Here is a 24246-nt window from a genome sequence, read left to right as displayed (position 1 = left end):
AGACATGTTCTTCAATTAAATGAATATTGGGTAAATTCTTTTTTAAATCATTTTAATTTTACCAAGTTTATGAATCTGCAATGTTGTCAGATAGTTCTGCAAGGTTAAATTAGATATAACTAAACTCCCCATCCCCTTTCTTCCCATGCAACCACTTTTTTCTCTTTTAGCTTACTTAATATTTCAATAATCTTACATCTATTTAATGCTTTTAGGTATTATCAATAGGTTTATATTGATCCTTTTTTAAAAGATTTATTTATGCATACAAGAACTGGGGTACAGGCCAGAGGAGGGGTGTGTGTGTGACAGGATCCACCAGAGACAGAGTGGGGAACAGAACAGGCAGAATGACTGAAATACACTGCTGAGGGGAGCAGTGGGCAAGTCAGGAGAGGTCTGCTGTGCCCTGTGGGTTGCTCCCTGGCCTGCCAGGGATCAAACTCATGCTGCTGAGGCAGCGGATTGCTTCATAGTGCAGTGCTTAACCCCTTGTGCCACCAGGGAGGCCCTATATTGCTCCTTCTTGATGTTTATTTTTGGTTACTGCCTTCCCACTATAGAAGTTAAGGATTAACTATTTCCTTCTCCTCATTCACGTACAGCAACCTTCCCCAAAATAATATTATTTTTTTGGTTAGATGGATATTCAGTACTTATAGAGCCATAACTCAATTACTTTCCTATACATGATTTCATCTTCCTAGCTGTAACGGCAGCGCATCCCTAAATTTCCTTGGCTGGGCTGACGACAGGCTGACCGCGGACTCCGGGGTCGCGGCGGACGCCCCAGACTCAGCCGCCCTCCCCGCGCGGCGCGGCCCCACGCATGCGCAGATTTTGCGCGCGCCCGCCCGCCCGTCGCGCCTGCGCACGCGCCGCCGCCGGCCTCCTTCCGCTCCCTCTCCCCGCGCGCAGCTGAATGGGCTTCCGGGCCGCCTCCCGCCGTGAGGAGTTGGCGGTTCCTCCGCGCCGCTCGCCCCGGCCTCGCCCGCCCTCGGCCAGAAGCGCTCGGTCTGGGCCCGCGCGGGAGGAGCGGGGGCTCTGAGGGGAGAGGCGACCCCGCCGGCCCCGGTGTGTTTCCCTGGCGGCGGCGGCTTCTTCCGTGGGACAATATGTTCAAGAGAATGGCCGAATTTGGGCCTGACTCCGGCGGGAGAGTGAAGGTCAGTGCCCGGCCCGCGCTAGCCCCGGGGCGCTCGGCGCCGCCCCTCTGCGCGGCGTGGGGCGGGCCCGCCGGCCCCTCGCGCCCGCCCTGCTCGGGGTGGAAGCGTCGCTTCAAGGCGGAGAGCGAGGCGAGCTCCCGAGCGAAGAGTCAGTGTTCATTGGGCCCCAGGTTGGGCGCGTCAGCATCACCCGTCCGTCCGCGCCAAAACAAAGCAAAATACAAAAAAACACACAAAACCAATCTGACGGCCGGGAAAAGCTGATTATTATTGCCGAGAAAAAATGCACATGGAGGGCTGGGAAATTAGGCCTTGGGGTTCACTGCTGCCAGTCACCTGATTGTGAGGATAATAACATTAGCAGATAATTGGGGCCTCCCTGGTGGCCCAAGGGGTTAAGACGCAGCACTAGAGCACGAGTTCGATCCCCAGCCACGCCAGGGAGATACCCACATGGCGCCGCAGAACCTCTTCTGACTCGCCCGCTGTGCCCCTCCTTCATGGATTTCAGTACATCTGCCTGTTCTGCTCCCCACTCTGCCTCTGGTGGATCCTCTCACTTACTGCATCTCTGGCCTGCACCTGAGCTCTTGTATGCATAAATAAATAAAGCTTTCAAAAAAATTTGAAGATAATTGATAAGTGTTTATCGCGTGCGCCAACTCAGTAGCCAAACTTCTTAGCCAATCGCTTGATTGAGCCCCAACCAGAGCCTCAAGGAGGCGGTGGCACCCGCAGTCATTATGAATGTGGTGGCTGAAGGACTAGCGGGTGGGACAGTTGAGTTCAAGGTGTTCACAAAGCCTGGGCAAGATACTAAGGCACGCAAACAACAATAAAATGGCAATGCCTTTCACAGAGGAACTGTTCATTAAACGTTAGCTTATTTCTTTTTTAAAGTCAATAGCACAGTAACAACAGTACCTGACATGTTTGACACAGAAGCATTTTCCTCCCACTTTCCTACCTCCCTGGTACATTAATTGTTAAGGCAAGACCATCTGGTTCATGATAACACCTATATTCTGCAGAAAAGCACTTTTTCTCTAAAAGGGAATCATGCACTTTTGTGCCTACCTAATCTTTGGGATTGTTTGAGTCCTTATCCATGGCATGCTGTTTTAACTTAATTTTAGTTACACTCTAGCAAACTGCCTTACTAATGCTTTAATAGCACATGTCAATGGGAGTTCTTCGAAAATTTCAAAAGGTGTGGTAATTTAATGAAAGGGGAAAGGGAAAAGCATGCCAGGTAAAAATAGAAGCTTCATCAATATGTTTCTCTCAACTTTGGGCAAGGTTTTGGACTGAGGAAACTGCGAAGAAAGGGTTAAAATAGTATATTTTAGAGAAGCTACAGAACTTTCTCTACTTGTAATCTATGTTCGATTTGTAAATTTCAGTCCAAAGTGACGAGATTACACCTACAGTCCTCAGATACTTTTCCACTAGAAGTGGGTGTGAGTTAATCAAGAGCTTTACAATTACTTCTCCTTGCTGATGGTTTTTCAGTGTGGCATCTTTTTTCAGTTCAGTTAAATTTCATCCAGGTAACAAATCTGTTGATAAATGATGCCCCTTTTCACCAGTGAGGAACTCTGCAAGTTCTTGAAAAAAGGTAGCAGCTAGGGGTTAGATTATACATCCACCATGTCAGTGCTGCTTGTACTCATTCTGTCAGGCCTTGAAACAGCTCCATCTGTGCTTACCACAAAAGTGTCAACAGCATATCCATATTTTTTTCAGTTTTCATATAAACTGCTCGGTATATTCTGACCTAGCTTTAGGCTAAGAGGTATTCATTTTAATTGCTGATTATTCAGTCACAATGAAGTGTTTTCCACTTTGTTCATTTTCCTCATTTTTTATTATTGATTAGCTTGTCACAGCACTTTTCATGTGTGTTATGTCTTGCTCTCTATTCTTCAGGTACATTCTTGAAAAGCTGATTTCAAGTTCATGTGCAACACCCCGTATTTTCTCTTCACTCAATTTTTCTCTCCTTTCCATCATAATCTATCAATTACTCATTGCCTTTGTATTTGCCAGATGCTGAGAAACATGTATGTACATCTCAGAAGTGAGCACTAATGTAGCAAAAAAACCATCACCAGTTTTTACCAAGTTTCACTTGGTAATGCCACTCACCATTATTTGAATCCAATTGTGATTAATATTTTTATCTAAATCAATTTTCTATAAACCCCTTCCTATGCAACATTTTTTAATATTGTGGGTTTTGAGTTTCTGATTAGTTATGGTTTCAGAAGCAAACTCTAGTTTGTTCGACTACCTGCCATTCCTTAAAACAAGCTTTCCAAATTCTCATTCCGTTTGTTGGGTAATGACAATAATTGTTGATCTTTAAATTATTTTTTTTGGGGGGGATACTATTGTTAAACCAATAGTTTATGGTAATGTTGCTCGGTATTTTGGGAAGAAAAGAGAAGAGGATGGCCACACCCATCGGTGGACAGTCTATGTAAAGCCATACAGAAATGAGGTAGGCACTTAATTTTCCTATAATTTTTAAAATTTGTTTTGCTAGAAGATGAGTTGTAATGTTTTCATAGTACCTTTCTAATCATAAAATTGGTGCATTGTAGGAACGTTCCAAAAAGTTGCAAGATTAAAGAACTGTTATCTTCACATAGTTCTTAATAGAAGTCAAATGTTCCAGAAATATTTTCTCATTAAATTACAGTAGCAAGAGCTATGCTGTCAACACAGTACATCTTCCAAACATCACTGAGTATAGTATTTAATCAGGTATTTCAGGAATAGCGGTAAATACTTTTGAAGTGATAATTTGGTAGTAAGACTATTTCAGAGAAAATGGAACACATATCTACATAATCTGACTTTTGGTAATTTTAGCTGCTAAACATCTAGTGCCTGGAATGCAGCCATTACATAGTAGGCATTCAGACAGACATTTATTAAATGAATACACTATTCTTCTACTTAAAACTCTTCAAAGTCCATACAAAAACGGGTCTATGAACGTTTGTAGAGGCATTATGCATAAAAGCTAAAAAGTGGGAAGAACCCAAATGTCGATGAACTGATGAATGGATAAATACCATGTGGTATGTGCACACAGTGGAATATTATTGGACAATAAAAAGAAGGAAAATGATGATACCTGCTACTACCACATGGAAGAAATTTGGAAATTGGTAAATGAAGGAAGCCAGAAACAAAAGGCCACATATTATATCATTCCATTTTTATAAAATGCCCAGAATAGGCAAATCTATTTGTTACAGAACAAAGGAAGAGGTACCGCAGAACCTCAAACCTGCCCACTTTATGTAGATTCTGCCATCCTCTGCATCAAGGTAAAACATACTCTAATGCTTCAGCCCTTTAATGGAAAGGAACTTGAATACAATTAGTGTGCAACAAAGAAAAGGGGAAGAATAAAGTGTCCAAATCACGCACCCAAAGTTAACCATCCCTTGTGGGTAAATGTCCAGCCAAACAGGATTGGCCCAAAGCAGGCCTGAGCGCCTGCCATAAGTCTAAAGCACTTTCTAGTGGGTACCCTAGAAAAGGGTTAGAAATAGGGCCTCCCCGGTGGCGCAGCGGTTGAGTGCTGGGTTGCGAGGCTCCCCGCAGCCTCTGCAGTGCCAGTTCGATCCCCGGCTTCTCCCCGGCCACCGGAGGAGGGTCCCACATGGCACGTAGACCTCTCCTGCCGTCTGCTGCTCCCCTCAGCAGTGTACCTCGGTCCTTCTGCCTGCTCTGCTCCCCGCTCTGGCTCTGGTGAATTCTTTCGCCCTCCCGCGCTCTGACTGTGCCCAGTGCTTTTATAAATAAATAAATAAATAAATCTTTAAAAAAAGAAAAAGAAAAGGGTCAGAAATAGCCAGACAAGTCTGGAAGGCAAAGAGCAAAATCAAAATCAAGATAAACACTGCCAGTGTTAGCCTCCCCACGAGTCTCTCACCCATGTCTGTTTCAGCCAGTCCAGGACCAAAAAGCAAGAGCAGATTCCTCACACATCTCTGCTCCATGTGCCTCCTCCAGGTCTCCTTCTGGCTCTCGGTCCTTCTTCCTCCTTCCCCAGTGTCCTCTGCAGCAGCTTTTCTCCCTGCTCAGCTCCACCCTACCGTGGGTGGGGCAGGGAACCTGGAACCTCCCCTTTCCTTGGGGACCACCTTATTATACATTAATAGAGAAAATAGATTTGTGGTTGCCAGATTTGGTTGTGGGATCGATAAGAGAGAAACGTACTCATAGGTGTGTGGTTTCTTTTTGTGTGATAAAAGTGTTCATTTTAATTATGAGATTGTGTCTGTTGCACAACTCTTTGAATTACTGAAAACCATTGTCTGGTACACATTAAATGGGTGAATTATGTGATTATGTGAATACATCTCAAAAAAGCTCTTTTTTTTAATCATTGAATGATTACCTTTTTTTAAATTTAAATATTTTATTTTATATAATTCTTATATCTTTTTTCATCTTTGCACAATGTATGCATTTTCATTTTGGTTATATTCCCCATACAATTGCACCCCCCCCCCTTATTTTGACTCTAGTCCTTCATTTTTCTTCCCCTCCATCCCCCCCGCCTCCCACTCTGGTTTCTGGTTTCTAGTTGCTTGTTAATTTTGATTTTTACTTTGTATTGATTAGTCTTTTTCCTGGTCACTTATTTAGGATTTCTGAATTCCTGCTACGAGTGAGACCATCCAGTATTTTTCTTTTTCTTTCTGACTTATTTCGCTGGGACAATAATGATCCCTTCTAGCTCCATCCATGTTGCTACAAACTGCATGTGTTTATCTTTTTTTGATTGCTGAGTAATATTCCACTGTGTATATGTACCACATCTTCTTGATCCAGTCATCTATTTTTGGGCATTCGGGTTGTTTCCAAATCTTAGCTATTGTAAACAGTGCTGCTATAAACACAGGTGTGCAGGTGCCCTTTGGAATTACTGTTTCTGTGTCATTTGGGTAAATACCTAGGAGTGGAATTGCTGGATCATATGGAAGCTCTATGTTTAGTAGGTCAAGAAATCTCCACACAGCTCTCCATAGTGGTTGGACCAGTTTTCACTCCCACCAGCAGTGCAGGAGAGTTTCTTTTTCTCCACAACCTCGCCAACATTTGTTGTTGCTAGTTTTTTTAATATGTGCCAGTCTCACTGGTGTGAGATGGTATCTCAATGTAATTTTCATTTGCATTTCCCTGATTACAAGTGATGTTGAACATTTTTTCATATGCCTGTTGGCCATTTGCATTTCTTCTTCGGAGAAGTGTCTTTTTAGCTCTTCTGCCCATTTTTGACTGGATTATTTTCTTTGTTTTTGTTGAGTTTCATCAGCTCTTTGTAGATTTTTGTCATCAGTACTTTATTGTTAGTATTGTGTGCAAAAATGTTCTCCCTGTCAGTGGGGTTTCTCTTTGTTTTTGTTATTGTCTCTTTTGCTGTGCAGAAGCTCTTTAATTTGATGTAGTTCCAGTTGTTTATCTTTGCCTTCACTATCACTGCTTTGGGTGATGTGTCTGTAAAGATGTCTTTGATGTGTATGTCATGTAGTGTTTCGCCTATTATTTCTTCTATTTATTTTATGGTTTCAGGTCTTATGTCTAGTTCTTCAATCCATTTTGAGTTGGTTTTTGTGCATGGTGTGAGGTAGTGGTCAAGCTTCATTCTTTTGCATGTAGCGACCCAGTTTTTCCAGCACCATTTATTGAACAAACTTTCTTTGCTCCAGTGCATATTCTTTGCTCTCTTGTCAAATATTTGTTGACCATAAATCTGTGGGTTTATTTCTGGATATTCTATTCGATTCCATTGGTCTGTGTGTCTGTTCTTAGTCCAATACCATGCAGTTTTGATGATTATGGCTTTGTAGTATAGTTTGAAGTTGGAGTGTGAAACCTCCATTCCCTTTTTTTTTTTTTTTTTTTTTTCAGAAGAGCTTTGGCTATTTGGGGTTTTTGGTGATTCCATATGAATTTCATCAATAATTGTTCTATTTCTTTGAAGAATGACATTGAAATTGCATTGAATCTGTATATTGCTTTTGGTAGGATGGCCATTTTGATAATGTTAATTCTTCCAATCCATGAGCAGGGGATGTCTTTCCATTTCTTTGTGTCTTCTTCTATTTCTTTTAATGGTGTTTTATAGTTTTCTTTGTATAGGTCCTTTACCTCTTTTGTTAGATTTATTCCCAAGTATTTGATTTTTTTTGTTTTGATAATAAAAGGGATTTTTTTTTAATTTCATCTTCAGATTTATTGTTTGTGTATAGGAAGGCTACTGATTTTTGCATATTGATTTTGTATCCTGCCACTTTACTGAGCTGATTGATTAGTTGAATTACTTTTTCTGTGGAGTTTTTGGGGTTCTCTATGTATATTATCATATCATCTGCACATAGTGATAGTTTAACTTCCTTTTTTCCTGTTTGGATTCCTTATATGTCTTTCTCTTGTCTTATTGCTCTGGCTAGGACTTCCAGTATTATATTGAAAAGCAGTGGTGAGAGTGGACATCCTAGTCTTGTTCCAGATCTTTTTGTTTAATCCTTTTTTTAAGATTTATTGATTTAATATTTTATTTTATATAATTCTTACATCATTTTTCATTTTTGCACAATGTATGCATTTTCATTTCAGTTATATTCCCCATACAATTGCATCCCCCCTTATTTTGACCCTAATCCTTCCTCTCCCTGAACGCCTCCCCCCACCCTGTAGTGTGTCTCTGGTTTATAGTTGCTTGTTGATTTTGATTTTTACTTTATTATAATTAGTCTATTTCCTGGTCCCTTATTTAGGTTCTCTAAATTCCTGCTATGAGTGAGACCATCCGGTATTTTTCTATTTCTTTCTGGCTTATTTTGCTGAGCATGATCCCTCCTAGCTCCATCCATATTGCTGTTCCAGATCTTAATGGAAATGCTTTCAGTTTTTCGCCAGTGAGAATGATACTGGCTGTTGGCTTGTCGTATTTGGCCTTTATGATGTTGAGGTATGTTCCTTGTATTCCAAGAATTTCATGAATGGGTGTTGTACTTTGCTGAAAGCTTTCTCAGCATCTACTGATATTATCATATGGTTTTTATATTTCTTGTTGTTGATGTGTTGGATGACGTTGATTGATTTTCGGATGTTGAACCATCCTTGTGTCCCTGGAATGAATCCTACTTGGTCGTGGTGAATTATCTTATGGATACATTGTTGGATTCTGATAGCTAAAATTTTATTGAGGATTTTTGCATCAGTGTTCATTAGGGAGATTGGCCTGTAGCTTTCTTTTTTTTTGTTGTCCTTGTTTGGTTTTGGTATTAGTGTAATGTTGGCTTCATAGAACGTGTTTGGTATTATCCCTTCCTTCTCAATTTTTTGGAAGAGTTTGTGAAGGATAGGCACTAATTCATCTCTGAATGTTTGGTAGAATTCATTTGTAAATCCATTGGGTACTGGGCTTTTGTTTTTGGGGAGGTTTTTGATTACCATTTCAATTTCGCTGCATGTAATTGGTCTGTTTAGGTGTTTTATTTCTTCTTTATCTAGCTTTGGGTGATTGTAGAGTTGTAGGAATTTGTCCATCTCTTCCAGATTGTTGAACTTGTTTCCATATAACTGTTCATAGTAGTTTCTGATTATTATTTTGATTTCTGCTGTGTCCGTTGTGATTTCTCCTCTTTCATTTGTGATCCTGTTTATTTGTGCTTTCTCCCGTTTTTCCTTTGTGAGCCTGGCTAGGGGTTTGTCTATTTTGTTTATTTTTTCAAAGAACCAGCTTTTGGTTTCATTGATCTTTTGGATTTTTTTTTTTTTTTAGTTTCGATTTCATTTATTTCTGCTTTGGTTTTTATTATTTCTTTTTTTTTAATTTTTTAAAATTTTATTTATTTATTTAGATTTATTTATTTATTTATACAAGCACTGGGTACAGTCAGAAGCGCAGGAGGGTGAGAGAATTCACCAGAGCCAGAGCGGGGAGCAGAGCAGGCAGAAGGACCAAAGTACACTGCTTAGGGGAGCAGCAGGCAGCAGGATAGGTCTGCGCGCCATGTGGGACCCTCCTCCGGTGACTGGGGAGCATCCGGGGATCGAACCGGCGCTGCAGAGGCTGAGGGCAGCTTTGCAACCCAGAGCTCAACCGCTGCGCCACCAGGGAGGCCCTATTATTTCTTTTCTTCTGCTAGTTTTAGGTTTTTTTTTTGTTGTTCTTTTTCTAGTTCTTTGAGCTTTGAGATTAGGTTTCTTTGAGTTCTTTCTTGTTTCTTGATGTGAGCCTCTATTGCTATATATTTTCCTCTTATTACTGCTTTTGCTGCATCCCATACATTTAGGAAATTGGTGTCCTCCTTGTCATTCAACTCAAAGAATTTTTTAATTTCTTCTTTGATCTCCTCAGTAGTCCAGTGGTCTTTCAGTAGTGTGGGTTTCAATCTCCACGAGGTAGGAGAGTTCCTTACCTTCTTTTTATGGTTTATTTCTAGTTTGATGCCTTCATGGTCAGAGAAGATGGTTGGTATGATTTCGATCTTGGTGTATCTGTTGATGTTTGTCTTGTGCCCCAGTATGTGATCGATCCTGGAGAATGATCCATGTGCACTTGAGAAAAATGTGTACTCAGATTTTTTGGGGGTTTAGTGTTCTGTAGATGTCTGTTAAGCCCAAGCGCTCTAGATCCTTAGAGCTTTAGTGTCTTTACTTATTTTTTGTCTCATTGGTCTATCCATTGTTGATAGTGGTGTGTTGAAGTCTCCTACTACATATGTGTTTTCTCTGATGTCTGTTTTCAAAGATGATAATAGTTGTCTGATGTATTTTGGTGCTCCTTCATTTGGTGAGTATATGTTAATGAGTGTTATTTCTTCTTGAAGTATTGTCCCCTTGATCATAATGTAGTGACCGTTGGGGTCTCTTTTTACCTTTTTGAGTTTGAAATCTGTGTTATCTGATTTAAGTATAGCTGTTCCTGCTTTCTTTTTTGGTCCATTTGCTTGTAGGATTGTTTTCCATCCTTTGAGTCTATTTTTATCTTTTGTAGTTAAATGTGTTTCCTGGAGACAGCAAATGGTTGGGTTTTGTTTCTTAATCCAGCCTGCGACTCTGTGTCTCTTTATTGAGTTTAGTCCATTTACATTTAGATTTAATATTGATATGTTAGCATCTGTATTTGCCATTGTGTTTGTCTTTCCTCTGGTTTTATTTATTTATTCTTTTAATAACTTTTTTTTTTTTTGGCCTTCTTTCGTTGTTATTCATCCCTCTGTTGGTTCTGGCTTTCGGACTCCTTGTAGTATTTTTTGGAGTGGGGGTTTAGTTGTAATGAAATTCCAGAGTTTCTGTTTGTCTGGGTAGGTCCTCATTCTTTCTTCATAGAGGAAGGAAAGCTTTGTGGGATAGAGTATTCTTGGTTGGCATTTGTTGTCTTGGAGTCTGTTGACTATGTCCCTCCACTCTCTCCTTGCCCGCAGTGTTTCTTCGGAGATGTCTGATGTCAGTCTGATTGGTTTCCCTTTGAATGTTATCTGTTTCTTCCCTCTTGTCAGCTTCATTACTTTTTTCCTTGTCTTGGATTCTTGGGAGCTTTACTATTATGTGTCTTGCTGTATTTTTCCTTTCGTCATGGAAGTTTGGTGTTCTTGCTTCTTGTATGTCTATTTTCAGCTCCTTCATGTTTGGGAATTTCTCTTCAATTATTTCCTTGAATATTTTCTCTATTCCTAGGTCTCTCTCCTCTCCTTCTGGGATTCCTATAACTCTTATAATTCCATTCCTCATGGAGTCAGATAGTTCCCGAAGTCTTTCTTCGGTCTTTTTCCTTCGTACTTCTCTTTCCTTTTCTGTTTTGGTTCTTTTTATTTCTGTGTCTTCAAGAGTACTTATTCGTTTTTCCATTTCATCTATTCTGCTTTCATTGCTTTTCCCAGAGTTCTTTAGCACCTCCATTAATTCTTTGATCTCCTGCATTTCTTTTACTTCTCTCTTTAGGTACTCAATTTCATTCTTCTGATTGTTGATTATTTTTCCCTTATCATTGTTTTCCTTTATGACTTCTGTCAGTTTTTTAATCACGGCAATTTTAAATTCCCTTTCTGGAAGGCTCAGAAGTTCTTCCAAGTCACTGTCGTTGCAATCTGGTGGGTGGTTTTTTTTTCGTGGTGTGTCTTTTTCCTGAGGAGTTGCTACGTTGCATGTAGTTTTTCTTCTCCCTGCTGCCTCTTTTCTAATTTGCCATATGCATTGGGACACTGTGCCGCTGGTACTGGCCGGCATCTTTTTGGTGTGCTCTTTGTGGGGTTTCGGAAACTGGTGGTCCAAATGAGTCAAATACTGTTATGCCAGAAGTCTAGTGAGGCAGTGGTACTTTGAGTATGTTAATGGTTGCTGTCACAGAATATTTCCTCCTTCTGTGTTTAATTACAAAGGTGTGTCTTGAAGTCCCACAAACTTCCCTGGAGGTGGGGCAGCTGGATTGCACTCTGGGTTCCAAAAAAACTGGATCCCCTCTGGGCTCCAACTTCCTGCCAGGCGTGACTAAACTTGTGGCGGCCTTCAGCTCACCTCTGACTGCGCAGGTAACCTTCTCCCTCTAGCTCCACGGGAGCCTTCTGCCAGTTTCCAGCAGTCTTTATTGAAGGAAGGTCCCTGTTCTAAAATGGTGATGCGGAGACACACTCCCCTGTGCACCCAGTCTGCCCCAGCTGTGGGTGGCCGCTCCCACTCTGGGCTCGGACTGTTGGCCAGAAGGGGCCTAGCATGGGCAAACTTCCAAGCTCACCTCTGGCTCCGCTGGGAGCCTTCTGCCGGTTTCAAGCAGTCTTTACTGAAGAAAGGTCCCTGTTCTAAAATAGTGATGCGAGGACACACTCCCCTATGCGCCCGGTCTGCCCAATGATTACCTTTTGTCCTAATGATGAAGTTAAAACCACCGGAAGACCTGCCATGATCTTTTCTTATTCGGTCTTTGCACAATTATTCTATCAGCATTTGCCTCATTTTCTTCTAATAATAAATTACTCTCAATTTTCCTAAGGAACACTCTTAAATCTCTTCACTCATTCCATTCCACCTATTCCATTCCCACTGTCACCTTAGGTCTTAGTTCAAGTGTCATTCCCCCCCCCCCCACACACACTTTCTTGTCTCCACAGACAAAGTTAGGTGACCCTGCTAATGCCCTCATTTGCAGGTTACATTGAAATGCTAATTTTCTTGTCTGCTCCCTACTCAGTAGTGTATTTCAGTCCTTCTGCCTCTTCTGCTCCCTGCTCTGTTTCTGGTGAATTCTCTCACCCTCCGCACCTCTGGCTTGCACCCCAGTGCTTGTATGAATATATAAATCTTTAAAAAAAAAAAAAAGAATTTAAAAAAATTTTTTAAAAAAGCATTATTTCATGAAGAATTAATTTCCTAACCTAAATTCATTGCACATGGTTATTTCTGTCACTCTAGCGCTCACCACATCAGAGATTTTTGGGGCCTTGTCCAACTGGGCAGTTTTCTTTTCCTTGAAACACCCTTTTTCTTACTTTCTTCAAGACTTTTTTATTCCTTCTTCACTAGTTCTTTTGGCAGTTTTTCTCAGTGTCTTTTATTATGTCCTCTCTCTTTGCTTATCCTGTAAATATTTTTTATTCTCTGGCACTCAATCCTGAAGCAGCATGTTTTTCTTATTTGCCCATGGTTACAAATACCCGTTTTTGGTTTTGTTAATTGCCACAAGCCTAGCTTTCCAGTCCAGATTCCCATGCCAAACTCTGGAGTCTACGTTCAGTTGTCTCCTAGCCAATAATTTGGATGTTCTGTGGGCAAGGCAACTGAACATACTCAAAACTTAAGTGATCATCTTCTGTTCTGATCTTTCGTCATCATGAACTCCCTACCTTGATAGATGGCACTAGTAACAACTGAGTTGCCCATTGGTTCGTAGCAGATAAGATCTCCTCAGCTTAGTTTCCTCTGGTGAGAACGGCTGGCTACACTCCCAAGGGAGAATAGCCCTTCACCTTGGTTAGAGCTGATGAGACTTGGGAGGATGCTTAACCCAATCTGGCCCTATCAGATTATCCTCTATATAGCTTCAGCCGTTCCTGATGTTTGAACTGGAGCTGGTCCAGCAATGTGCATGGACAAGAACAGAAAGTTGGCTTCAGCAAGAGTGAAGGTAATACACAAAAGCTGAGAGAGCAGAGGTGGCCTTGGATAGAGTCATCTTGAGTCCTCCTCCCCAACTTTCCACCTGCCTGTGTCTCACCTGCAGGGTGGTCAGCGTGCCTGGATTATCGCCCTCTGAATATAAATAATTTGCCTCTAAATTTTTTTTTGTTTTATTTTTTAAAGATTTATTTATTTGTGGGTCTCCCCTGGTGGCACAGTGGTTGAGCGTTGGGCAGCAAAGCTGCCCACAGCCTCTGCAGCGCCGGTTCTATCCCCAGCCACTGGCAAGGGTCCCACATGGCACGCAGACCTCTCCTGTCCTGCCCACTGCTCCCCTCAGCAGTGTATTTCGTCATTCTGCCTGTTCTGTTCCCTGCTTTGGCTCTGATGAATTCTCTCACCCTCCTGTGCTTCTGACTGTACCCAGTGGTTGTATAAATATATAAATAAATCTTAAAAAAAAAAGATTTCTTTATTAGTGCATATAAGAACTGGGGTACAGGCCAGAGGTGAGGGGGGTGAGAGGATTCACCAGAGACTGAGTGGGGTACAGAACAGGCAGACTAACTGAAATATACTGCTGAGGGGAGCAGCGGGGAGACAGAAGAGGTCTGCTGGGCCATGTGGGTCACCTCCCTGGCCGGGGATCAAACTCGTGCTGCACTGGCTGCCAATAGCTTCATAGTGCTGCATCTTAACCCCTTGTGCCACCAGGGAACTGCCTCTAAATATTTTTTGTAAATATTTAAAAATTAATGTAAAAAACCCACTAGCTTATAAAAGACTAGTTGGAGCTAAATCGTATTTCTGGCAGCTAGAGCAAGATAAGTCTACCCCCTCAGATAGATAAACTTTTTACCAATATTTCTGAAGAAGACTTCATTTTTTTTATTTGCTTTTATTAAATAATCTTATAGAGGCTATGCACTATATTTTGGGTGATGAATGGCTTTGATATATCAAAGTAGCATTTGGGTTTTTAAAAACCTTTTCTTATTTCTTCTTTTTCCCCTCCAAAATTGGGCTATTTTGGTCAACAGTTATTTTCTTAGATGTTTACATTTCAAAGAGTAATATTTCCAGGGGACTGAAAAAGACTGCAAGTTTTATCTAAGAAGGAACTCATTGGCGTATTTGCCTATTATCAGAAATCTAGGATAAATAATATTCACAGACCTTTTTTTTCCTTAAGAGAAAGACAATCAATTGTCCAATGATTTTTTTTTTTTTTTTTTGGCAGTGGAAACCCAAATTAAAGGAAGGCCTGATCACGGGTGATTCTGCTTACAGAATAGGGGGCAATAACTGTAGCCTTCTTGTGTGTTCTGGAGCTTTGTCAAAGCAATTTCCCGACTATCAGTATTTACATAAGTTCCATACCTGCTTTAGCACCTTTTACAGTTTTTGAACTTATGGTGAGTCTGATATGTACCTGTTGTTCTTACTACAGAAGCATTTTTGTGTTTTTCCTTTTTTTCCCCTTACACTAGCCAAAACATTCTTCTTTTTTTTTTTTTTTTAAGATTTATTTATGCATACAAGAACTAGGGTACAGACCAGAGGTGTGGGGGGTGAGAGGATCCATCAGAGACAGAGTGGGAAGCAGAACAGGCAGCTTGACTGAAATACACTGCTGAGGGGAGCAGCGGGGGAGTCAGAAGAGGTCTGCTGCACCATGTGGGTTGCCTCCCTGGCCAGGGATCGAACTCATGCTGTACTGGCTGCCAATAGCTTCATAGTGCTGAGTCTTAACCCCTTGCGCCACCAGGGAGCGGCCTTCCAAAAAATATTTTTTGTAAATTTTTTTTGAAACACATTTTTTTTTAAAGATGTATGTATTTTTATACAAGAGCTGGGGTACAGGCCAGAGGCTTGGGAGGGTGAGAGTACCCACCAGAGGCAGAGCAGGGAGCAGAACAGGCAGATGACAGAAATACACTGCTGAGGAGAGCAACGGGTATGACAGGAGAGATCTGCTGCGCCATGTGAGATCCCGCCCGCTGGCCGGTATCGAACCCACACTGCAGAGGATGCAGCACGCTTCACAGCACAGCGCTCAACCTGCTGCACCACCAGGGAGGCCCTTTTTTGTAAATTTTTAAAAATTAATTTAAAAAACTCATTAGCTTTTAAAAGACTAGTTGGAGCTAAATGGTGTTTCTGGCAGCTAGAACAAGATAAGGCTACCCCCTCAGATAGATAAAACTTTTTACCAATAGTTCTGAAGACGACTTCATTTTTTTTAACTTGCCTTTATTAAATAATCTTATAGAGGCTATGCACTGTATTTTGTGTGATGAATGGCATCGATATATCAAAGTAGCATTTGGGTTTTTAAAAACCTTTTCTGTTTTCTTCTTTTTCCCCTCCAAAATCGGGCTATTTTGGTCGTTATTTTCTTAGATGTTTACATTTCAAAGAGTAATATTTCCAGGGGACTGAAAAAGACTGCAAGTTTTATCTAAGAAGGAACTCATTGGCATATTTACCTATTATCAGAAATCTAGGGTAAATAATATTCACAGACCTTTTTTTTTTCCTCAAGACAAAGACAATCAATTGTCTGATGATTTTTTTTTTTTTTGGCAGTGGAAACACAAATTACAGGAAGGCCAGATCATGGGTGATTCTGCTTATAGAATAAGAGGCAATAACTGTAGCCTTCTTGTGTGTTCTGGATATTTATAAAAGCAATTTCCTGATTATCAGTATTTATATAAGTTCCACACCTGCTTAAGCACCTTTTATAGTTTTTGAACTTACTATAAGTCTGATATGTACCTGCTGTTCTTGCTACGGAAGCATTTTTGGATTTTTTCTTTTTTTCCCCTTACACTACTAGCCAAGGCATTCTTCTTCCTTTTTTTTTTTTTTTTTAAAGATTTATTTATTTATGCATACAAGAACTGGGGTACAGACCAGAGGTGTGGGGGGTGAGAGGATCCACCAGAGACAGAGTAGGAAGCATAACAGGCAGCTTGACTGAAATATATTGCTTACAGGAGCAGGAGGGGAGTCAGGAGAGGTATGTTGCACCATGTGGGTAGCTCCTTGGCCGGGGATTAAACTCGTGCTGCCGTGGCTGTGGATAGCTTCGTAGGTTGCGTCTTAACCCCTTGCTCCACCAGGGAGACCCCTGTGAAGGCATTTTTCTATATTTACTTTTTTTCCCTCAGTTTGCTCTTCCAGTGAATACAAATAGGACATTTGTTTAGGATTAGAGCACTGTAAAAAGTCCTTTTAGATATAGAAACCCACATCTTCAAAGGAATACCATTTCTAATGGTGACTCCAAACCTATAAGTCTTTTGTGGTTCAACGTGGGCACAAGAGGTGTCCCCCAAAGGGGTGCAAAGGACATAGCCCTCTCAAGATCCAGAGTCACTCAAAGATAGCCTAAGAAAGCAAAAACCTTAACAAAAAACTATGAACCAGAGACACATTTTGGGGGGTGGGGGGCGGGAGGGGAGGGATTGGGGTCAGAATGGGGGGTTTGCAATTGTATGGGGAATATAAAAGTAAAATTTATTATTTAAAAAAAAAAAAAGAAAGCAAAAACCTTGATTGTCGCTGGTGGTATAGACACTTTAGTCGCCCACAAAATGAGACACTGTGGAGACAGCCTGTGTTGAGCTTCAAAAGTTGTCATTAATGACCTTTATTTATTTATTTATTTATTTAAAAAAAGATTTATTTATTTATTTATTTATACAAGCAGACTGGGTACAGTCAGAAGCGCAGGAGGGTGAGAGAATTCACCAGAGCCAGAGCGGGGAGCAGAGCAGGCAGAAGGACCGAAGTACACTGCTGAGGGGAGCAGCGGGTGGCAGGAGAGGTCTGCGCGCCATGTGGGACCCTCCTCCGGTGGCCGGGGAGCAGCCAGGGATCGAACTGGTGCTGCGGAGGCTGCGGGCAGCTTCGCAACCCAGCGCTCAACCACTGCGCCACCGGAGAGGCCCCATTAATGACCTTTAAATATCTGTAAATATAAAATCAGATGTAAACTGGTGGCTCTCCTAATGATCCTGAATATTCTAATTCATTTTCTTAAATCACCACAAAGTGAAAACACAAAGGTTTTAATATACATTTAAGGTATTTGACTGCCAATAATGGCTAACCAGAAACTTCTGCAGGCTACCACTAAGTAGAGAAAATGTCACTGGGCCTGAGAATTTGGGTATTTCCAGCCTCAATCACATGCTTACTCATGCGCCTGGAAGGATCTATAGCTTGATGGTGCAGCGTTTAGGGGTTTGGGTCCCAGCCCAGCTGCTCACTACCACTGTGAACACAGATGTTACTTAAATCTTTATGCTTCAGTTTCCTCTTCTGTTACATGGAGACAGTAATTCATGTTTCATAGAGTTGTTGTAAGAATTGAGATACCACATGCAAAGTATTATGAGATTGCATGGTACATATTTAGGGCTCAAAATGCTAACTATTGTCCTAAAAAACCTAAAAAGATAGGGATGACAAGACCCATGGACTGGGATCCTTTGTTTAATTTTTTATTTAAAAAAAATATTTTTTTAAGATCCATTAATTTATGCATACAAGAACTTGGGTACAGTCCAGAGGTGTGGGGGGTGAGAAGATTCACTAGAGACAGAGTGGGGAACAGAACAGGCAGATTGAATGAAATACACTGCTGAGGGGAGCGGTGGGCGTGTTAGGGGAGGTCTCCTATGCCATGTGGGTAGCACCTTGGCCTACCTCCTTGGCCAGGGGTCGAACTTGTGCTGCAATGTCTGTGGATATCTTCGTAGGTTGCATCTGTGGAATACATATATATATATAATATATATATATAATTTTAAGTGAAAATGATGACTAGCCATATTAAATGCATAGAAAAAATTTATAAAAATGAGTGTTAATCAAAGGTCAGAGTTTGTTTTCAGTTGTGTAAAATATTCATTTGCTTTTTTTTCTTATACTTTCTCAAATTCATATAGTTTCTCAAATTCTTATACTTTCTCAATTTCTTGTAGTTTCTCAAAGTGGGAGAAAGTTCCTATTTTGGAAACAGCGCTACTTCCCACTTCTTCATGGGCGAATTCTTTCAACAATGCCATTTCATCATTTCCATGTAGATTAATTTGAGAAAAAAAAATTTTAAAAATTAGTCAACCCACCACCTTTCCTGTTTTCCTTACATCTCAAAGGGTAGAGCTGCCAAACCACTAAGAGGAAGAGGAAGTTAAACCCTTTAAATACCAGGGATGACTGGGGATGCTCAGCAGGAGATCTGGCTTCCCAGGCAACATGAAGGCTTTCCTTATTCTCGGACTTCTCCTCTTTGCCATCACTGTCCAAGGCAAGGTCTTTGAAAGATGCGAGTTGGCCAGAGCTCTGAAAAGATTTGGAATGGATGGCTACAGGGGAGTCAGCCTGGCAAATTGTAAGTCCACTTCATACTTCCATAAGCCAAGTGTGGGTAAGATATTAGAAGATGAACAGTAAGAGTGGCGATTTGAATGAATGGGCTTTTAAAATTTTTTTGAAAGCTTGTTTTCTTACATTCCTCAAAAACATCCAGTTGAGGGGACAAAGGGTAAGAAGAAAGAAGAAAGGAAGCACAATGGGTCTATGGTGGAGGAATGTTAGTAAATGCGTGGTGAAATATGGGTAAGTGCCTGGTGGTGATACCTGATGGGTACCGCAATATTACCTCAACCAAATATTAAAAAGCAAACAAACATCACCTTGTTCCTTTAGAATCAGAATTGCCAAATGAAGGAATGAGGAGGGCACAGGGAGTGAGCCAGGGCCCCTGTACCCTTCTGGTGCCCGCTGTCCCTGACTCAACACAGCTAGGCTGACTGAGAGCTGCATTTGGGAACTCAAGACATCTCTGTTAAGTTCTAGTACTTGACTCGAGTCATTTCCATTCGGGCATTTGGATTCTGCGAGCCTAGAGTAATAGAGTGTGATTCCTTTTTCATTCCCCTTCCATGAAGTGGGATTTTTAACAGCAAAGTTATGTTGCACTCTTAGTACTAGGGCAGTAAGAATCTATTTCCTCTCAGTCACTGTCAGGGGAACTCAGAAATGCAGCATGAAATGTCCTATTACTCTTACTCCCAGTTAGTTAATTAATACTTTTCAGTTTCCTCCATCCAATTCATGATGTGCCCTGAATGAAAGTTTTGTTATATTTAATCAATATTTGTCAGTGTAATCACTGTACTTTTTAGACTGAATTCAAACATTTCCCCTCAACTCTTAATACTTTTGAATGAATGTGTGGATGTATATGGGAATGAGTGAAACAGCCTACCCTTTCCTGTCACTTGTTTTCCAGATTCTAATTTGATATCCAAATTAATTTCAAGTGTTCTAAGAAAACGTATCTCTCAGAAAATCCTCATTTTTCCTAATAACATTTTTCCATCAACATATGTATTTGCCACTCATTGCAAAATTCACTCAACAACTCTGTTGATTTTTCTATTCTAGGCTGAATCTTGCCTGAGGGTGCGGAGTCAGAAAGGGAAATGGCAATAACAGAAACAGTTATTTTAATATTTTTAAGTGTGTTATCCTGCTACGTTGGTATTAAAAATGATTTGCAAAAAGGATTCTATTAAGGAACTTTCAACATTGAAGTATTAAGATAGTTACAAATAAAATACTTCTTTATACTTATATAAGTTACTAGAAAAATAGAATTAGCTAAATAGAGCTGATTATGATATGCAGTATAACTCACCTGTTGCTGTTTATTACTAAAAATACATTCTTTTCAGGGATGTGCTTGGCTAAATGGGAAAGTGGTTATAACACACGAGCTACAAACTATAATCCAGGAGGCAGAAGCACCGATTATGGGATATTTCAGATCAATAGCCGCTGGTGGTGTAATGATGGAAAAACCCCAGGGGCCGTCAATGCCTGTGGTATTTCCTGCAATGGTAAGACAATAGCTGTATTGTAAGACAAGATAGAGATTCAGTGTAAATGGAAAAGTCTTGACCTAGAAAAACTCCACCTCAACTTCTAGAAACTGTTATTCTTCTCATAAATCCTTATATAAGAAATTAAAGAGTCACTATAATAAAAGCTTGCTGTTTTCTAATACATGAATATTCCTGGGATGACCTATTAATTTATTATAAATGGACTTACAGATATTTTGTCAATCAGAGTGCAATTCCTCCAACTTACTTTGCGGAACTTAAAGGATAATTTGGTTGCTTAGTCCTTTTTTAAAATTGTATTTACTTTTTATTATAAAATGTTCTAAATCTAGAGAAAATTAGAGGTATCTGTGTCATAAATGGCCATATGCACATGCCCATTACATTATGTTAAAGTCGTTACCCTTTTGTCATTTTCATTTCTTTTATGCAGACTTGCTGAATGACTTTAAACCGAATTAGAAACATGACACTCCATTTCTAATTTTTTAAAAAGATTTATTTATGCATGCATGCAAAAGCTGGGTACAGGCCGGAGGTATGAGGGGTGGGAAGATTCACCAGAGACAGAGTGGGGAGCAGAACAGGTAGATTTACTGAAATACACTGCAGGCCTGACAGGAGAGGTCTGCTGTGCCAAATGTGGATTAGCTCCCTGGCCCTGGATCTAACTCATGCGAACTCAGGCAATATAGCCGTGAGGCTTAACCCCCAAGCCACCAGGGAGGTCCCGGGTGCATTTCTTGCTACTTCTTTAGGGTAAATTCAACTAGTAGAATAGCTGGTTTGTTGTTTTTTTGTTTTTTTGCTTTTAACAGTGCTTAGTTTTCCCTCAACATTCACAGACGCCTGGAAAATAATTTCAGTGTTCTTTCCTTAGCCTAAATGAATAAAGCTGGCTAACCCTAAACTTAAAATGGAATGTCTAAGAAAGTTATTTTCCCTCCTTCCCACTTCTTTTTCAGTTTTACTTCGAGATGACATCACTGAGGCTGTTAAATGTGCAAAGAGGGTTGTCAGAGACCCACAAGGCATTAGAGCATGGTAGGTTTTCTACATCAAAAGCGAAAGCTATTGTACTTAGTTATTGTGAGAGAAGATTTTCAGAATCCAAAGTATGCTACTGAGAACTTAAAATTGTAGCTTTAGACTTCTGCTAAATAATGTACTACCTAGAAACAGTCTATTTTTACTGATTCAGAATCTTACTCCTTTATGCCTCAATTTATTATTTTTTGGGGGGAGTTTATTTATGCATACAAGAACTGGGGTACAGGCCAGAGGTGTGGGGTGGGTGTGGTGGTGAGAGGATTCACCAGAGACAGAGTGGGAAACAGAACAGGCAGACTGATTGAAATATACTGCTGACGGGAGTCAGGAGAGGTCTGCTGTGCCATGTGGGTAGCTCCCTGGCAGGGGATTTGTTTGTACTCATGCTATAGTGGTTGCAGATTGCTTTGTGGGTTTTGTCTTAACCCCTTGTGCCACCGAGGACCTGCCTCAACTTATTTTAGGGTATTTCCGAATTTTTATAACTCTCCAGCTCCTTCTTGTATCTTGAAATTATTTTTGGAACTAAGGAATGCACTTAGCAGTTGCTGTTGTCAAATGCACATAGCTGTTCACCACTCTATGCTCTAGTGAAGTCTTGGGGGGGAAATGAAGTACTTGGTTTACATTTTTCCATTTTTTAAATATCAAACCAGGATCTAGCCTGTATTTCATTTACATGAAAGAGTTTATTTTCCCAAAGGATTTAAAGTGTCTGTATTACAGTGAAGATGAGTTTAAGCTGATCACTGTTTCTCCTTCCTTTACAGGGTGGCATGGACAAACCGTTGTCAAAACAGAGATGTCAGTCAGTACATAAGGGGTTGTGGAGTTTAACTGCAATTTCCCTTCTTCAGCTCATTTTGTTTCTTTGCATATTAAGGGAGTAGTAGTTGAGGAGAAGGTCACAATACCATTTTTTTCAAACAAATTGCATTTAAACAGAAATAGAAACAAAATACGGTCTTTCCCCTAAGAGATTTAATATCTACCAATGTGTTTATCATTTTATATGAAGCCTACAAGAATTTTCAGTTTACTAACAGAATGACTGTTTGTGAAATTTTAGACTATCCAATACATCCAGTACATTTCTAGGCACTCTAGCCCTAAGGATTTTAAGATCAACGTTCCACAGTGGCCTCACAGGAAGCCCAAGATACAGAACAGCTTTTCTTGAAGAGATTGGTAGTTGTGGCCTTTATGTTAATGGAAAGGAGTTTTTAAATGTTGCTTTTATAGCTTTAGAAATAAAAATCACAATTTCTATATCAATCTGTTTTCTTCCTTCAAAGAACTCTTCTATGCATCTGGCTTGTTATGAATGAATAGAAAAGATAGTTGAGCTGTTGCTGGTTTAGTGTTATTGACCTAGAGTCATGCATTGTCACTAAACACAGAGGCAGATGAATTTGCAGAAATTGAAATAATTGTAATTAATCACAGATGTGAAATTACGCATGTTGTAAACAAGAAAAACATTTTTTCATTAAAGGCTTTGCAACTCATACCTTGTCTTTGTTTGTTCAAACCCATCTGATCTCTGAAGAAAAAAAAATATTGGGGAAATAAAAAGATTTGGTACTTTTACTATTTCTTCTAAATTTGCCTCTAAATTTCTTTTTTTTTTTTTTAAGATTTTTTTTTTTTAATAGAGGCATGTTTATTTATTTATTTGTTTGTTTGTTTTTGTTTATACATGCACTGGGTACAGTCAGAAGCGTGGGAGGGTGAAAGAATTCACCAGAGCCAGAGTAGGGAGCAGAGCAGGCAGAAGGACCGAAGCACACTGCTGAGGGGAGCAGCGGGCGGCAGGAGAGGTCTGCGCGCCATGTGGGACCCTCCTCCGGTGGCCGGGGAGCAGCCAGGGATCGAACCGGTGCCACAGAGGCCGCGGGCAGCTTTGCAACCCAGCGCTCTACCGCTGCGCCACCTGGGAGGCCCGCCTCTAAATTTCTTAAACCCCTATTCACCTTTGCCTGTGTTTAGCAACTTACTCCCGTGACAACATTCTAGAAGAATTTATTTTATGGAATTGTAGATGCTATCTCATGCCTTGAAATAGATCTATTTGTTTATCAATCTTATTTCTTTGTCCCCCTAAACCTAGTAAGAGCTAGAGAAACAATCCACATACTGTTACAGGGCCCCTGTGTTTGGCTTGCTCTTTGTGTTACTGGATTAACCTGGTGCTAGTTCCTTCTACCTTTCACTTGTTGGGAACCTGATGGACTGAGATGCATTTCCCTTCAGAGTAAGGAAGAAAGGGTGTAAACTTGAGATCATGTAAAGCGTCTGTGTGTTCTCAAAGGTTCTGATGCCTTGCTTACAAAACCTGACGGCCAATATGCTGCTGCCCAGTCCTGGTGATCAACCACATAAAACCAGAACCCCCATTCCTCTCTACTCGGGACACTTGTCCCTCTTCCCCTATTTTTTTTTTTTTTAGAGGATGAATTTTTTTTCAAAGATTTATTTCTTATTTATACAATAGTTGGGGTAAAGGCCAGAGGCACTGGAAGATTCACCAGAGACAGAGTGGGGAGCAGAACAGGTAGACCGAAAGCACTGCTGAGCGGAGCAGCAGGCGCTATAGGAGAGGTCTGCTGAGCCATGTGGGAATCCCCTGTGGGCTGGGAATGGAACCTGCGCCACAGGGGCTGCAGACAGCTCCACAGCACTGTGCTCAACCTTCTGAGCCACTGGGGGGGCCCTTCCCCTATTTTTTTTTTGAAGATTTATTTTATTTATGCATACAAAAGCTGAGGTACAGGGCAGAATGTGGGAGGTGAGAGGACTCACCAGAGACATAGTGGGGAACAGAACAGGCAGACTGATGGAAATGCACTGCTGAGGGGAGCAGCGGGTGAGACAGGAGAGGTCTGCTGGGCCATGTGGGTCACCTCCCTAGCTGGGGATCGAACTTGTGCTGCAGTGGCTGTCAATAGTGCTGA

At 40.8% G+C, this 24246-nt stretch overlaps 1 protein-coding gene across 1 annotated transcript; it reads left to right on the top strand.

Moving 5' to 3' along the window:
• Window positions 1-940: 940 nt before the first annotated feature.
• Window positions 941-22821, top strand: LOC119247523 (lysozyme C). Its single transcript, XM_037514010.2, has 5 exons — window positions 941-1166; window positions 18488-18723; window positions 20072-20236; window positions 21208-21286; window positions 22063-22821. Exons 2-5 carry the CDS (start codon window positions 18555-18557, stop codon window positions 22127-22129), a joined length of 480 nt encoding a protein of 159 aa, XP_037369907.1. The 5' UTR covers window positions 941-1166; window positions 18488-18554; the 3' UTR covers window positions 22130-22821.
• The last annotated feature ends 1425 nt before the right edge of the window (window positions 22822-24246 follow it).

The sequence above is a fragment of the Talpa occidentalis genome, unplaced genomic scaffold (genome assembly GCF_014898055.3).
Source record: "Talpa occidentalis isolate TD23 unplaced genomic scaffold, MPIMG_talOcc4v2.1 talOcc4.16, whole genome shotgun sequence".
Taxonomy (NCBI): Eukaryota; Metazoa; Chordata; class Mammalia; order Eulipotyphla; family Talpidae; genus Talpa; species Talpa occidentalis.
The sequence above is the reverse complement of the archived record's forward strand: the minus strand, read 5'-3'. Positions and strand labels throughout refer to the sequence as shown.